Source organism: Ranitomeya imitator, chromosome 1 (genome assembly GCF_032444005.1).
Source record: "Ranitomeya imitator isolate aRanImi1 chromosome 1, aRanImi1.pri, whole genome shotgun sequence".
Classification (NCBI taxonomy): Eukaryota; Metazoa; Chordata; class Amphibia; order Anura; family Dendrobatidae; genus Ranitomeya; species Ranitomeya imitator.
Genome location: NC_091282.1, coordinates 803248111 through 803263570, shown reverse-complemented (window position 1 = coordinate 803263570; position 15460 = coordinate 803248111). Strand labels below are relative to the sequence as shown.

Sequence of the window (15460 nt, the reverse complement as noted above, 5' to 3'; positions counted from 1 at the left end):
CATATCTCTGTAGTAAGCCCGGTTTTGCTCCCATATGTCTGGAGTTAGCTCGGTTCTGCTCCCATATCTCTGGAGTAAGCTCCGTTCTGCTCCCATATCTCTGGCATAAGCTCAGTTCTGCTCCCATATCTCTGGAGTAAGCTCCGTTCTGCTCACATATCTCTGGAGTAAGCTTGGTTCTGCTCCCATATCTATGCAGCATGCTCCTTACTGTTCCCATATCTACGTACCAGCCTGTTTTTAAAGCCTGTTATGTCTGCTGCTTTAATGCAATGGCCAGAGATAAGCAGGGAAAACGATAGTCACCGCAACTCGAGGGCCACTGCCTTGTGATTGCCCCCCAGGCTGAAAAGTGCCAGACAGCCCCTGCTATCACTACAGCCCTCCACCAGTCGGGCCTTTATGGCAGAGTGGCCCGACGGAAGCCTCTCCTCAGTACAAGACATATGAAAGCCCGCATAGAGTTTGCTAAAAAAACACATGAAGGATTCCCAGACTGCGAGAAATAAGATTCTCTGGTCTGATGAGACGAAGATAGACCATTTTGGTGATAATTCTAAGAGGTATGTTTGAACAAAACCAGGCACTGCTCATCACCTGCCCAATACAATCCCAACAGTGGAACATGGTGGTGGCAACATCATGCTATGGGGGTGTTTTCAGCTGTAGGGACTGGACGACTGGTTAACATTGAAGGAAACATGAATGCGGCCAAGTACAGAGATATCCTCGATGAAATCCTGTTCCAGATTCTCTGGACCTCAGACTTGGCTGAAGGTTCACCTTCCAACAAGACAATGACCCTAAGCACACAGCTAAAATAACAAAGGAGTGACTTCAGAACAGCTCTGTGACTATTCTTGACTGGCCCAGCCAGGACCCTGACCTAAACCCAATTGGGCATCTCTAGAGAGACCTAAAAATGGCTGTCCACCAACATTCACCATCCAACCTGACGGAACTGGAGAGGATCTGCAAGGAAGAATCCAGGTGTGAAAAACTTGTTGCATCATTCCGAAGAAGACTCATGGCTGTACTAGCTCAAAAGGGTGCTTCTACTCAATACGGAGCAAAGGGTCTGAATACTTATGACCATGTGATATTTCAGTTTTTCTTTTTTAATAAATTTGCAAAAATGTCTACATTTCTGTTTTTTTTCTGTCAAGGTGGCGTGCAAAGTGTACATTAATGAGAAAAAAATGTTTGAACTTTTTTGAATTTACCTAATGGCTGCAATGAAACAAAGAGTAAAAATTTAAAGGGGTAGGAATACTTTCCGTACCCACTGTAACTACTATAATACTGCCCCTATGTACGAGACTATAACTGCTATAATACTGCCCCTGTATACAAGAATATAATTACTATAATACTGCTCCTATGTACAAGAATATAATTACTATAATACAGCTCCTATGTACAAGAATATAACTATTATAATACTGCTCCTATGTACAAGAATATAACTACTATGATACTGCTCCTATGTATGAGAATATAACTACTATAATACTGCCTCTATATACAAGAATATAACTGCTATAATACTGCCCCTATGTACAAGAATAGAACTACTATAATACTGCGCCTATATACAAGAATATAACTACTATAATACTGCCCCTATGTACAAGTATATAACTACTATAATACTGCCCCTGTATACAAGAATATAACTACTATAATACTGCCCCTATGTACAAGAATATAACTACTACAAATACTGCCCCTATGTACAAGAATATAACTACTATAATACTGCTCCTATGTACAAGAATATAACTACTATAATACTGCCCCTATGTACAAGAATATAACTACTACAAATACTGCCCCTATGTACAAGAATATAACTACTACAAATACTGCTCCTATGTACACGAATATATCTACTATAATACTGCCCCTATGTACAAGATTGTAACTACCGTAACACTGCCTCTATGTAACAATGTGTTTTATTTGCTATCTGCAGAATTCTGTTAAATAAATAAGATCTATTCTCATTGCTTAATTTTCCACCCTGAGTATTTTAACATTACATTTTTATTGCACATTTATTTTCATTTTTCACTATCCAAATATATTTTATGTGGTTTTCCAGATGTATTGAATGACGCCATCTTTGATGAAGACCATGATGAGATGGTGATCGTAAAGGACATTGACATGTTTTCCATGTGTGAACATCATCTAGTTCCTTTCATTGGAAAGGTAAGACTGTGATGCTCGTATTGCTAATTAATTTCCCAATATATTAGAGCACTTGGAGCTCCATTTGTCTGATACAGAGCACCAAATCTCCATCACGGTGTTAAATTATTAATTTCTACTGCCAGTAGGGTGCGCTGACTGCATACAACTTTAATATTGAACTGATAAAATAGTATTTATCAGGCTCCCTTTAGTGGTGGCATGTTGCAAATCATCTCTGTTTATGCACTGAATTTGGAGCTCTGTATCGGGAGCACTGACAGCTATAAGCAGTCCCGACTCCAGGAGTTTGTGGGCCCCGGGCGAAAGTGTCTCAGTGGGCCCATTTAACACATACCACAATTCATGATCCACAGATACGGCAGAGAAATATACAGTGGATCATGGTAGGTATAGTACAGTGCCAAAGATTTCACTTACTTTTTACATTACATGAGTGATAGCTCAGAAACCAGACAGTAAAGTCCTCCATACAGTATTATGAAGCACCACATAGTGCTTCATACAGAATAATGAGCCCCATATAGTTCTCTATACAATATTATGGGCACCACATATAGTGCGTGCTCCATATAGAATAATGTGCCCTATGTGCCTCATATATTGCTCCATACAGAATAATGAGCCCCATACATTGCTCCATACAGAATAATAAGCCAAATATAATGCTTCATACCGAATAACGAGCCCCATTTATTGCTCCATATAGTAAAAGCCCCATATATTGCTCCATACAGAATAAGCCCCATATAATGCTCCATACAGAATAATGAGCCCCATATATTGCTCCATGCAGAACTATGAGCCAAATATAATGCTCCATACAGAATAATGAGCCAAATATTATGCTCCAAACAGAATAATGAGCCCTATATATAGCTCCATATAGTATAATGAACCTCATATATTGCTCCATACAGAATAATGAGTCTCATACATTGCTCCATACAGAATAATGAACCCTATGTAATGCTCCATACAGAATAATGAGTCCCATATAGTGCTCCATACAGAATAATGAGCCAAATATAATACTCCATACAGAATAATGAGCCCCATATATTGCTCCATATAGTATGAGTCCCATATAATGCTCCATACAGTATATGATGGGCCCCATATATTGCTCCATACAGAATAATGAGTCCCATATAGTGCTCCATACAGAATAATGAGCCAAATATAATACTCCATACAGAATAATGAGCCCCATATATTGCTGCATATAGTATGAGTCCCATATAATGCTCCATACAGTATATGATGGGCCCCATATATTGCTCCATACAGAATGAGCCCCATATAGTTCTCCATACAGTATAATGAGCTCTACATAATGCTCCATACAGAATAATGGGCCCCATATGATGCTTCATACAGTATAAGATGGGCACCATGAAATGCTCCATATATAATGGGCCCCATACAATAAGTATCACAAGTGCCAGGTCTCTGAGCAGGAGCCCCGGCGGGTGGGTTGCCGGCTGCTGATGCCTGACCTGCTAAAAGTTATAATGAAAAGAAAGCACAAAATGTGCCTAGTGCAGGACCTGCAGATGCAGTGTATAACACAGCAATTCTCAATCAGATCCCTGCAGGTCCTAAAATAGGTGCAACACAGTTTATGTTTTTTTCCTGCTGTTTTCCTTTAGCATGTCCACATTGCATTCCTGCCCCAGCCTCCGCATATATGTGTCTATGAATCCAATCTCCAGCTTGGTTTCCTCTTTTTTTCAGGTGCACATAGGGTACCTCCCAAACAAACAAGTGCTGGGGCTCAGTAAGCTGGCGAGGTGAGTTCACATCCAGTGTTCATTGATTTTTTTTTTTTTTTGCAGACATTTAAAGGGAACCTGTCACCCCGTTTTTTGAGATTGAGATATAAATACTGTTAAATAGGGCCTGTGCTGTGCGTTACTATGGTGTATGTAGTGTACCCTGATTCCCCATGTATGCCGAGAAATACATTACCAAAGTCGGCGTTTTCGCCTGTCAATCAGGCTGGTCTGGTCAGGTGGGCGTGTTCACAGCGTTCTTTTCTTCCCCAGGTTTCCGTTGGTGGCGTAGTGGTGTGCGCATGTCCAAGGTCCGGATTCCCTGTGCCCACGTGAAGACACAGCGCGCGATCTGCGCTGTCATTCCTTTCATCGGTGCGGGCGGCCATCTTCCTGGGGCCGCGCGTGCGCAGATGTAGTGCTCTGCTGCACGGGGCTTCAGGAAAATGGCCGCGGGATGCCGCGCGTGCGCAGAAGAGATCGCGGCGGCCATTTTCCCAAAGCCGAGATGCAAAAAAAAGACTCATGATAGCGCTCTCATCTGAGACAGCTGTGGTCATTCATCAGTATGATGGACAGTCCCTGACTAATGAAGAGTAGAGTCCATGTGACACACGATGAGATCTCGCAGGAGCGGACGTAATAATTACACCCTACTCCTCGTTACTATGCCCTCATATAAAGAGTAGTAGGAGTGCAGAGTAATAATGGCTGGATGAAGTATTCACAGTCCTGGTAACAATAAATTAATATATTCACAGTCATTACATTAGTAATAATCTGACAAGAGTCGGAAAATAGCAATGAATAATAGTAAAAATTATTGTATTGTTCATAATAGTAATCAGAAAAGGAGGTGGTAGTCATAAGAGAATTTGTAATAGCATTAAGTCATAGTAATAATATTATAAATAATAGTAATAAACACTGCGAATAATAGTCACAATAATACCAGCAGTATTAGTAATAATAGTAATAAGCACTGCAAATAAGTCACAATAATACCAGCAATATTAGTAATAATACTCAGGGCTCCCACTAGGAATTTCGGGGCCCCATACTGGCAAAATTTTCAGGGCCCCCTTGAAACGCAACTCAGGCTCCACCCTAGCCCCGCCTCCACCCCTTGAACCTTCCACATTTCCACCACTCTCTCTTGGAAAAACTCCACTTCTGCACCACATTCTCACCAATCACACATTTACAGTTCCCATCACCACATACATAGCCAGCCGCTTTTTGTTTTGGCCAAAAGATTTTTTAATCCGCCACCACAGCAAGGTAGCCTCTTTAGGCCGGGCCCTACTCTGCTGTAACTTACTAAACATTTGTTAAAATATCCAATAAAATGTAGGTATATTGTTATTTATTTTAAAAAATTTTAAATGACCACTAATATCACAAGGGTTGTACCATCGCACCATGACCAGACCACATATTACAACCATCTAGTAATCAAATAATACCACATACAAGTAACAAAAACCACCACACCATAACCAGACCACATATTACCACCATATAGTAATCAAATAATACCACATACAAGTAACAAAAACTGCGCCATCATGACCAGACCACGTTATCACCACATGGTGAACAATAATACCACATACAAGGAACAATACCATCACACCATGACCAGATCACATATTACCACCACATAGTAACCGAATAATACCACATACAAGGAACAAATACTGCCACACTATGACCAGACCACATATTAACACCACAGTAACCGAATAATAGCACATACAAGGAACAAATACCGTCACACAATGACCAGATCACATATTACCACCACATAGTGACCGAATACTGCAATACTGATCATTAATAAAAAAACACACAATACTAATGACATTATACACAGGAGCTCTGTATATAGTGTCAGTGCACAGGTAATATAGGGATCACCAGTGACATTATACATAGAAGCTCTGTATATAGTGTCAGTGTACAGGTAATACAGGGATCACCAGTGACATTATACACAGGAGCTCTGTATACAGTATATAGTGTAAGTGTACAGGAAACACACTGACTCACCGGTGACATCTCTAGTTGAAGTGCTTCATCTTCACTTTTCTTCTTCATCTAGTTCAGACCGCCATCACTTCTTCCAGCCAGGACTTGTCTCTGCAGAAAAGAACACAGTTATCTAGAGCACATTCCCCAATTTTTTCCCAACCTCTATACTACGCCAGATGAAGAAAAAAGCGACCATGTCGCCCTGCACAGTAGCAGGACCTCTCCTCTCCACACTGAAAACAGTATCCTCAAAAATAATATCCTTTAATTAGCCCCTACAGTAATAATATCCCACATTCTGGACCCCACATGTCCTCCCATTCTTGACCCCACTTGTCCACCCATTCTGCCTCATGTCTCTCCATATTGCCCCCATAGTCATCCTTAATGGTATAATGCAGCCCCATAGTGGTATAATGCAGCACCATAGTATAGGGCACCCCCATAGTATTATAATGCACCCCCGTAGCAGTATAATGCAGCCCACAGTATAGTGCACCCACATAGTATAGTGCACCCCCAAAGCAGTATAATGCAGCCCCATAGCAGTATAATGCACCCCATAGCAGTATAATACACCCCCATAGTATAATGCACCCCCATAGCCATATAATAGACCCCATAGCAGTATAATGCACCTTATAATATAATGCACCCCCATAGTATAATGCAGCCTTATAGTATTATAATGCAGCCCAATAGTATAATGCAGCCCCGTAGTATAATGCAGCCCCATAGTATAATGCACCCCATAATATAATGCACCACCATGCCAGTATAACGCACCTCCATGACCCATGCCAGTATAACTCACCCCCATGCCAGTATAACGCACCCCCATGCCAGTATAACGCACCCCCATGCCAGTATAACGCACCCCAATGCCGCGGCTTTATAAAGAAAAAAAGTTTCTCCTCACTTGGCCGAGCTCCAGCGGTGTCCTCCGGTTGATGCATCTGAGGGGTGCTGTTAACTGTTGCCCTGCGGGAGTACGCACGGGCAGTTACTGAGCTGGCAGAATTTCTGCCGCTGGGGCCCAATGAGCAGATCAGAGGGGGCCTGTTGCAGGCCCCCTCTGCTTATTGTGCCCAATACGCCAGTAAGGGCAGTAATGCCCTGATAGCAGCCCTGATAAATAGTAATAAGCACTGCAAATAATAGTCACAATAATACCAGCAGTATTAGTAATAAAAGTAATAAGCACTGCAAATAATAGTCACAATAATACCAGCAGTATTAGTAATAACAGTAATAAGCACTGCAAATAATAGTCACAATAATACCAGCAGTATTAGTAATAAAAGTAATAAGCACTGCAAATAATAGTCACAATAATACCAGCAGTATTAGTAATAACAGTAATAAGCACTGCAAATAATAGTCACAATAATACCAGCAGTATTAGGCCGGCGTCACACACAGCGTATGAAAATACGATCCGTATATTACGGCCGTAATACGCTGAAAAGTCCCGAAAATAGTGGTCCGTAGCTCCTCCGTAGGCAGGGTGTCTCAGCGTTTTTTGCGCATGGCATCCTCCGTATGTAATCCGTATGTCATCCGTACTGCGTGTTTTTATCGCAGGCTTGCAAAACCGACATACGGCTATACAAGGGATCCATGTGTAAAAAAAAACAAAAAACATATATACTGTCTATATATATATATATATGTCAGTAGACACATATATGTATATATATTAACTAGCTATTGAACCCGTTCTACGCCCGGGTGGCGAGCATTTACAGTTAGGGCCAGAAATATTTGGACAGTGACACAATTTTCGCGAGTTGGGCTCTGCATGCCACCACATTGGATTTGAAATGAAACCTCTACAACAGAATTCAAGTGCAGATTGTAACGTTTAATTTGAAGGGTTGAACAAAAATATCTGATAGAAAATGTAGGAATTGTACGCATTTCTTTACAAACACTCCACATTTTAGGAGGTCAAAAGTAATTGGACAAATAAACATAACCCAAACAAAATATTTTTATTTTCAATATTTTGTTGCAAATCCTTTGGAGGCAATCACTGCCTTAAGTCTGGAACCCATGGACATCGCCAAACGCTGGGTTTCCTCCTTCTTAATGCTTTGCCAGGCCTTTACAGCCGCAGCCTTCAGGTCTTGCTTGTTTGTGGGTCTTTCCGTCTTAAGTCTGGATTTGAGCAAGTGAAATGCATGCTCAATTGGGTTTAGGTCTGGAGATTGACTTGGCCATTGCAGAATGTTCCACTTTTTGGCACTCATGAACTCCTGGGTAGCTTTGGCTGTATGCTTGGGGTCATTGTCCATCTGTACTATGAAGCGCCGTCCAATCAACTTTGCAGCATTTGGCTGAATCTGGGCTGAAAGTATATCCCGGTACACTTCAGAATTCATCCGGCTACTCTTGTCTGCTCTTATGTCATCAATAAACACAAGTGACCCAGTGCCATTGAAAGCCATGCATGCCCATGCCATCACGTTGCCTCCACCATGTTTTACAGAGGATGTGGTGTGCCTTGGATCATGTGCCGTTCCCTTTCTTCTCCAAACTTTTTTCTTCCCATCATTCTGGTACAGGTTGATCTTTGTCTCATCTGTCCATAGAATACTTTTCCAGAACTAAGCTGGCTTCTTGAGGTGTTTTTCTGCAAATTTAACTCTGGCCTGTCTATTTTTGGTATTGATGAATGGTTTGCATCTAGATGTGAACCCTTTGTATTTACTGTCATGGAGTCTTCTCTTTACTGTTGACTTAGAGACAGATACACCTACTTCACTGAGAGTGTTCTGGACTTCAGTTGATGTTGTGAACGGGTTCTTCTTCACCAAATTAAGTATGCGGCGATCATCCACCACTGTTGTCATCCGTGGACGCCCAGGCCTTTTTGAGTTCCCAAGCTCACCAGTCAATTCCTTTTTTCTCAGAATGTACCCAACTGTTGATTTTGCTACTCCAAGCATGTCTGCTATCTCTCTGATGGATTTTTTATTTTTTTTCAGCCTCAGGATGTTCTGCTTCACCTCAATTGAGAGTTCCTTTGACCGCATGTTGTCTGCTCACAGCAACAGCTTCCAAATGCAAAACCACACACCTGGAATCCACCCCTGACCTTTTAACTACTTCATTGATTACAGGTTAACGAGGGAGACGCCTTCAGAGTTAATTGCAGCCCTTAGAGTCCATTGTCCAATTACTTTTGGTCCCTTGAAAAAGAGGACGCTATGCATTACAGAGCTATGATTCCTAAACCCTTTCTCCGATTTGGATGTGGAAACTATCATATTGCAGCTGGGAGTGTGCACTTTCAGCCCATATTATATATATAATTGTATTTCTGAACATGTTTTTGTAAACAGCTAAAATAACAAAACTTGTGTCACTGTCCAAATATTTCTGGGCCTAACTGTATATTGGTATATGGTCTCCATCCTGGTATGTGCTGCTCCATCCTGCGTCCCCATCCTGTCATGTGCTGCTCCATCCTGCGTCCCCATCCTGTCATGTGCTGCTCTATCCTGCACCCCCATTCTGTCATGTGCTGCTCCATCCTGCGTCCCCATCCTGTCATGTGCTGCTCCATCCTGCACCCCCATTCTGTCATGTGCTGCTCCATCCTGCATCCCCATCCTGTCATGTGCTGCTCCCATCCTGCGCCTCCATTCTGTCTCATTTGCTGCTCCCATCCTGTCATGTGCTGCACCCATCCTGCGCCCCCGTTCTGTCATGTGCTGCTCCCATCCTGCGCCCCCGTACTGTCATGTGCTGCTCCCATCCTGCGCCCCCGTTCTGTCATGTGCTGCTCCCATCCTGCTCCCCTGTTCTGTCATGTGCTGCTCCCATCCTGCGCCCGTTCTGTCATGTGCTGCTGCCATCCTGCGCCCGTTCTGTCATGTGCTGCTGACATCCTGCGCCCGTTCTGTCATGTGCTGCTGCCATCCTGCGCCCGTTCTGTCATGTGCTGCTCTCATCCTGCTCCCCTGTTCTGTCATGTGCTGCTCCCATCCTGCGCCCGTTCTGTCATGTGCTGCTGCCATCCTGCGCCCGTTCTGTCATGTGCTGCTGGCATCCTGCGCCCGTTCTGTCATGTGCTGCTGCCATCCTGCTCCCCTGTTCTGTCATGTGCTGCTGACATCCTGCGCCCGTTCTGTCATGTGCTGCTGCCATCCTGCGCCCGTTCTGTCATGTGCTGCTCTCATCCTGCTCCCCTGTTCTGTCATGTGCTGCTGCCATCCTGCTCCCCTGTTCTGTCATGTGCTGCTGACATCCTGCGCCCGTTCTGTCATGTGCTGCTGCCATCCTGCGCCCGTTCTGTCATGTGCTGCTGCCATCCTGCTCCCCTGTTCTGTCATGTGCTGCTGACATCCTGCGCCCGTTCTGTCATGTGCTGCTGCCATCCTGCGCCCGTTCTGTCATGTGCTGCTCTCATCCTGCTCCCCTGTTCTGTCATGTGCTGCTCCCATCCTGCGCCCGTTCTGTCATGTGCTGCTGCCATCCTGCGCCCGTTCTGTCATGTGCTGCTGGCATCCTGCGCCCGTTCTGTCATGTGCTGCTGCCATCCTGCGCCCGTTCTGTCATGTGCTGCTGCCGTCCTGCACCCTTTCTGTCATGTGCTGCTGCCATCCTGCTCCCGTTCTGTTATGTGCTGCTGCCATCCTGCCCCCGTTCTGTCATGTGCTGTTCCCATCCTGCGCCACCATTGTATTATATGCCCCCCATAAGACGCTCCAGTGTGTATGCCCCCGTATGCTGCTGCCGTATAAAAAAAAAAAAAAATACCATACTCACCTATCGTCCGGCTCCACTGCAGGTGTGTCTTCAAGAAAATGGCGCCGGAAAGCGCGGACTGCGCAGGCGCCGATTCTGGCAGCAGGAATCGGCGCCTGCGCAGTCCGCGCTTTCCGGCGCCATTTTCTTGAAGACACACTCCGACTCCTCTGCCTGTGACTGGTAAGTCAGAGGGCGGCGCCGGCGCGCATTAAGCGCGTCATCGCGCCCTCTGAACTGTCACAGCAGAGGAGCCGGGAGACGGAGCCGCACGCAGCGCTGGAACGGGGAAAAGTGAATAAACTTACCCTCCTGGCGGTCCCTGACTCTCCGGTGGAGATCGCGGTATGCGTTCAGTGCTTACGCATACCGCGATCTCCTGGGAGCGTCACTCTGTGGGGGCCAGACTGCGCCGGCGCAAGTGCCGGCGCAGTCTATAAAGGCTTCGGACAGAGTGACGCTCCCAGTGTTATATTATAGATATTTCATCCAGCGCAATATAGCAGAAAGCCGGTAATTCAATTACCGGCTTTTGCTATCTCCTTCCTAAACCCGACATGATATGAGACCTGGTTTACATACAGTAAACCATCTCATATCACCATTTTTTTTTGCATATTCCACACTACTAATGTTAGTAGTGTGTCTATGCAAAATTTGGCTGCTCTAGCTAGTAAATTAAAGGGTTAAATGGCAGAAAAAATTGGCGTGGGCTCCCGCACAATTTTCTCCGCCAGAGTAGTAAAGCCAGTGACTGAGGTCAGATATTAATAGCCTGGAGAGGGTCCATGGTTATTGGCCCCCCCTGGCTAAAAACACCTGCCCCCAGCCACCCCAGAAAAGGCACATCTGGAAGATGCGCCTATTCTGGCACTTGGCCACTCTCTTCCCATTCCCGTGTAGCGGTGGGATATGGGGTAATGAAGGGTTAATGCCACCTTGCTATTGTAAGGTGACATTAAGCCAAATTAAAAACGGAGAGGCGTCAATTATGACACCTATCCATTATTAATCCAATACTAGTAAAGGGTTAAAAAATACACACACACATTATTAAAAATTAATTTAATGAAAAAATCACAAAGGTTGTTGTATTAATTTATTCTACTCTCAATCCAATCACTGAAGACCCTCGATCTGTAAATAAAAAAAAATAAACCAACAATATACATACTTTCCGAGGATCTGTCACGTCCAACGATGTAAATCCATCTGAAGGGGTTAAAATATTTTGCAGCCACGAGCTTTGCTAATGCAACGTTGTTCGTGGCTGCAAAACCCCGGGGAATGAAGGTAAAGTAGGTCAATGACCTATATTTACCTGCATTTGCGGTGAGGCGCCCTCTGCTGGTTGTTCCTAGATCGTGGGAACTTTCCTAGAAAGCTCCCAGGCTCGAGTTCATAAGAGGGCGCCCTCTGCTGGTTGTCCTCATATGAACTCGAGCCAGGGAGCTTTCTAGGAAAGTTCCCACGATCTAGGAACAGCCAGCAGAGGGCGCCTCACCACAAATGCAGGTAAATATAGGTCACTGACCTACTTTACCTACATTCTCCGGGGTTTTGCAGACATGAGCAGCTGCATTAGCGGAGCTCGTGGCTGCAAAATATTTTAACCCCTTCAGATGGATTTACATCGTTGGACGTGACAGATCCTCGGAAGGTATGTATATTGTTGGTTTATTATTTTTTTACTATTTACAGATCGAGGGTCTTCAGTGAGTGGATTGAGAGTAGAATAAATTAATACAACAACCTTTGTGATTTTTTTCATTAAATTAATTTTTAATAATGTGTGTGTGTATTTTTTTAACCCTTTACTAGTATTGGATTAATAATGGATAGGTGTCATAATTGACGCCTCTCCATTATTAATTTGGCTTAATGTCACCTTACAATAGCAAGGTGGCATTAACCCTTCATTACCCCATATCCCACCGCTACACGGGAATGGGAAGAGAGTGGCCAAGTGCCAGAATAGGCGCATCTTTCAGATGTGCCTTTTCTGGGGTGGCTGGGGGCAGATGTTTTTAGCCAGGGGGGCCAATAATCATGGACCCTCTCCAGGCTATTAATATCTGCCCTCAGTCACTGGCTTTACTACTCTGGTGGAGAAAATTGCGCGGGAGCCCACGCCAATTTTTTCCGCCATTTAACCCTTTAATTTACTAGCTAGAACAGCCAAATTTTGCATAGACACACTACTAACATTAGTAGTGTGGCATATGCAAAAAAATTGGTGATATGAGATGGTTTACTGTATGTAACCAGGTCTCATATCATGTCGGGTTTAGGAAGGAGAGAGCAAAAGCCGGTAATTGAATTACCGGCTTTCTGCTATATCGCGCTGGATGAAATAATAATATATATACATATATGTGTCTCAATGACATATATATATATATATATATATATATATACCTATTCTATGTGTTCACATTTATTCTACCTATTCTATTGTAAGCTGTCAGTGTGATTTTACTGTACACCGCAATGAATTACCGGCTTTTCTCGCTAACACCGCTGCGTATTTCTCGCAAGTCACACTGCTGGTCCGTGTGTAATCCGTATTTTTGGGGCTTCCATAGACTTTCATTGACGTTTTATTTGCGCAATACGGTGGCAAACGCAGCATGCTGCGATTTTCTACGGCCGTAGAAAGCCGTATAATACTGATCAGTTTAATACGGCAGATAGGAGCAGGGGCATAGAGAATAATTGTGCCGTATGTTTTGCGAGTTTTACGGACGTAGTTTCTGCGCTCTTACGTCCGTAAAACTCGCAAGTGTGACGCCGGCCTTAGTAATAACAGTAATAAGCACTGCAAATAATAGTAAGAATAATACCAGCAGTATAAGTAATAATAGTAATAAGCACTGCAAATAATAGTCACAATAATACCAGCAGTATTAGTATATAATAATAATAATAATTCTACAATTATTTCTACAATTATCATTCCGATGGTTAGTAGTTGTAGTAGAAATGAAAGTAGTAATAAGAATACTAGGTGCGATAATAAAGATGGCAATGATCTGGCAGTAATACTAGTGGTATTTGTAGGATTCTGTTTCATGCCTGTGATGTGCGGAGCCCCCTCGTCACCAGGTATAACATCAGGGACTGCCCAGGAAACATTGCTGGTTTATTCCAACATCTGTCCACAACCTATCAGTGCTCTGTGACGCTGTTTTTGGAAGAAAGCAATATTGCTTTTTTTTTTTAATCCTGGATAACCCCTTCAAAAGATACCATTCCTCTTCGTCCCCTTGATAGGGTATGAACAGAAAAATCCGGAGAAAATCAAGCCCCCGGACACTGACCCATCATAGACTAGAGGACGTAATTCCCGCCATAAATGACATTAATGTCTATTGTGCTAAATGGGGGCATATTTGTGGATTGGGGTCCTTGGAGACATGTCCCATAGATCACAATTAATCCCGGAGTGATCTACGATTTGTCCTCTGAGCGTTTAATCCTTGGAGTCGGGGGCTTTATCCTTATATAAGTTCTCGATTTAATGTTTCCCTAATCTTTTATATTGGATTGTAACCGATTATTTGCTTAATATTTGTTCCTTATCTCCTTCTCACCTTTAACTCACTGTGTAAACTTTTTCCAATGAAATGTGACATTTAATCCCGCGGAGGCTTGTAGCTATAAGGCTAGCAGATACATTTAATAAGAAGAAACAGGGCAGACAAATCCCTTTTTACATAGATTGTCTCAAAGGGTGTTTTATTGCTTTAGGACATCTAAAAAAATGGAGGGACTTAGCAAATAGATTTGTAAAAAAAAATCCCTTTACTGTTGTATGCATACAGCTTTCAGGCAATGCTAAGTGTTTCCATAGTAACAGACTACAAACAAAGGCTGTGTAGTCAGATCCTGCAGGTATGCATCACTCCCTTCCTTTTGATATCCATTGCTTGCTACTTACATTGTCTTAGTTAGTAAGTTGCCCAATGAATTTGCATGTAAGTCAATCTTTGGATGGGTTGTTCCCTTCCAGAAGGCTCAGAGTTTCTTCTGTTTCCTTTCAAGATCTCTGCTTGCTGTCAGTCTTTTTTTGCAGTGATAGGTTGAGAATCCCCATACAACTAACACTACTTACAGCTGACTGCTACAATTGTATTTCTGGGGATCTGTGACATAAGACATATCTGTGCACACATCTTTCTCCTAAACTGATACTTTGGTACAATGTATCAGTGCAAGTAAAAATTATGAAATTAATATGGCAACTGTCTGTAGTGGGTCTCCGACTCTGGGTGCAAACATGAATGTTCATATTCACTATCAGCAAGTAGAGATACTAAGAATCGTGAGAAATTAAACCACAAAGTATAACAGGAAGTTGCAGAACTTTTCAGTATACACTGATAAAGCTTTAAATAGATGGATGAATGATATAGACAATATGTAATTACTGTACTGGGACCCGAGGTTTGGTTGTATTGGATTTCTCTAGCAATACTGTTTACTTTCATACATGAAAATATACTTCTTTACATACAGCAGAGCCAGAAACCACAGCATGCATCCTCATGGGTTTGACTAACATCTGTTTATTTACATACTCTATATACTTAGACAACACGCAGCAGAGCCAAACACTACAGCATGGATCCTCATGGGTGGGGCTAAGTAATCTGTGTATTTATATACTCAAATATAACTAG

At 43.1% G+C, this 15460-nt stretch overlaps 1 protein-coding gene across 1 annotated transcript in view; it reads left to right on the top strand.

Annotated features, from left to right (window-relative positions):
- GCH1 (GTP cyclohydrolase 1) overlaps positions 1–15460 on the top strand; it is a 75092-nt gene that overhangs the window by 46518 nt on the left and 13114 nt on the right. Inside the window, exons 3-4 of the mRNA XM_069738696.1 lie at positions 2105–2214; positions 3952–4007. Coding sequence (XP_069594797.1) covers positions 2105–2214; positions 3952–4007 — 166 coding nt within the window. The remainder of the gene's footprint in view (positions 1–2104; positions 2215–3951; positions 4008–15460) is intronic.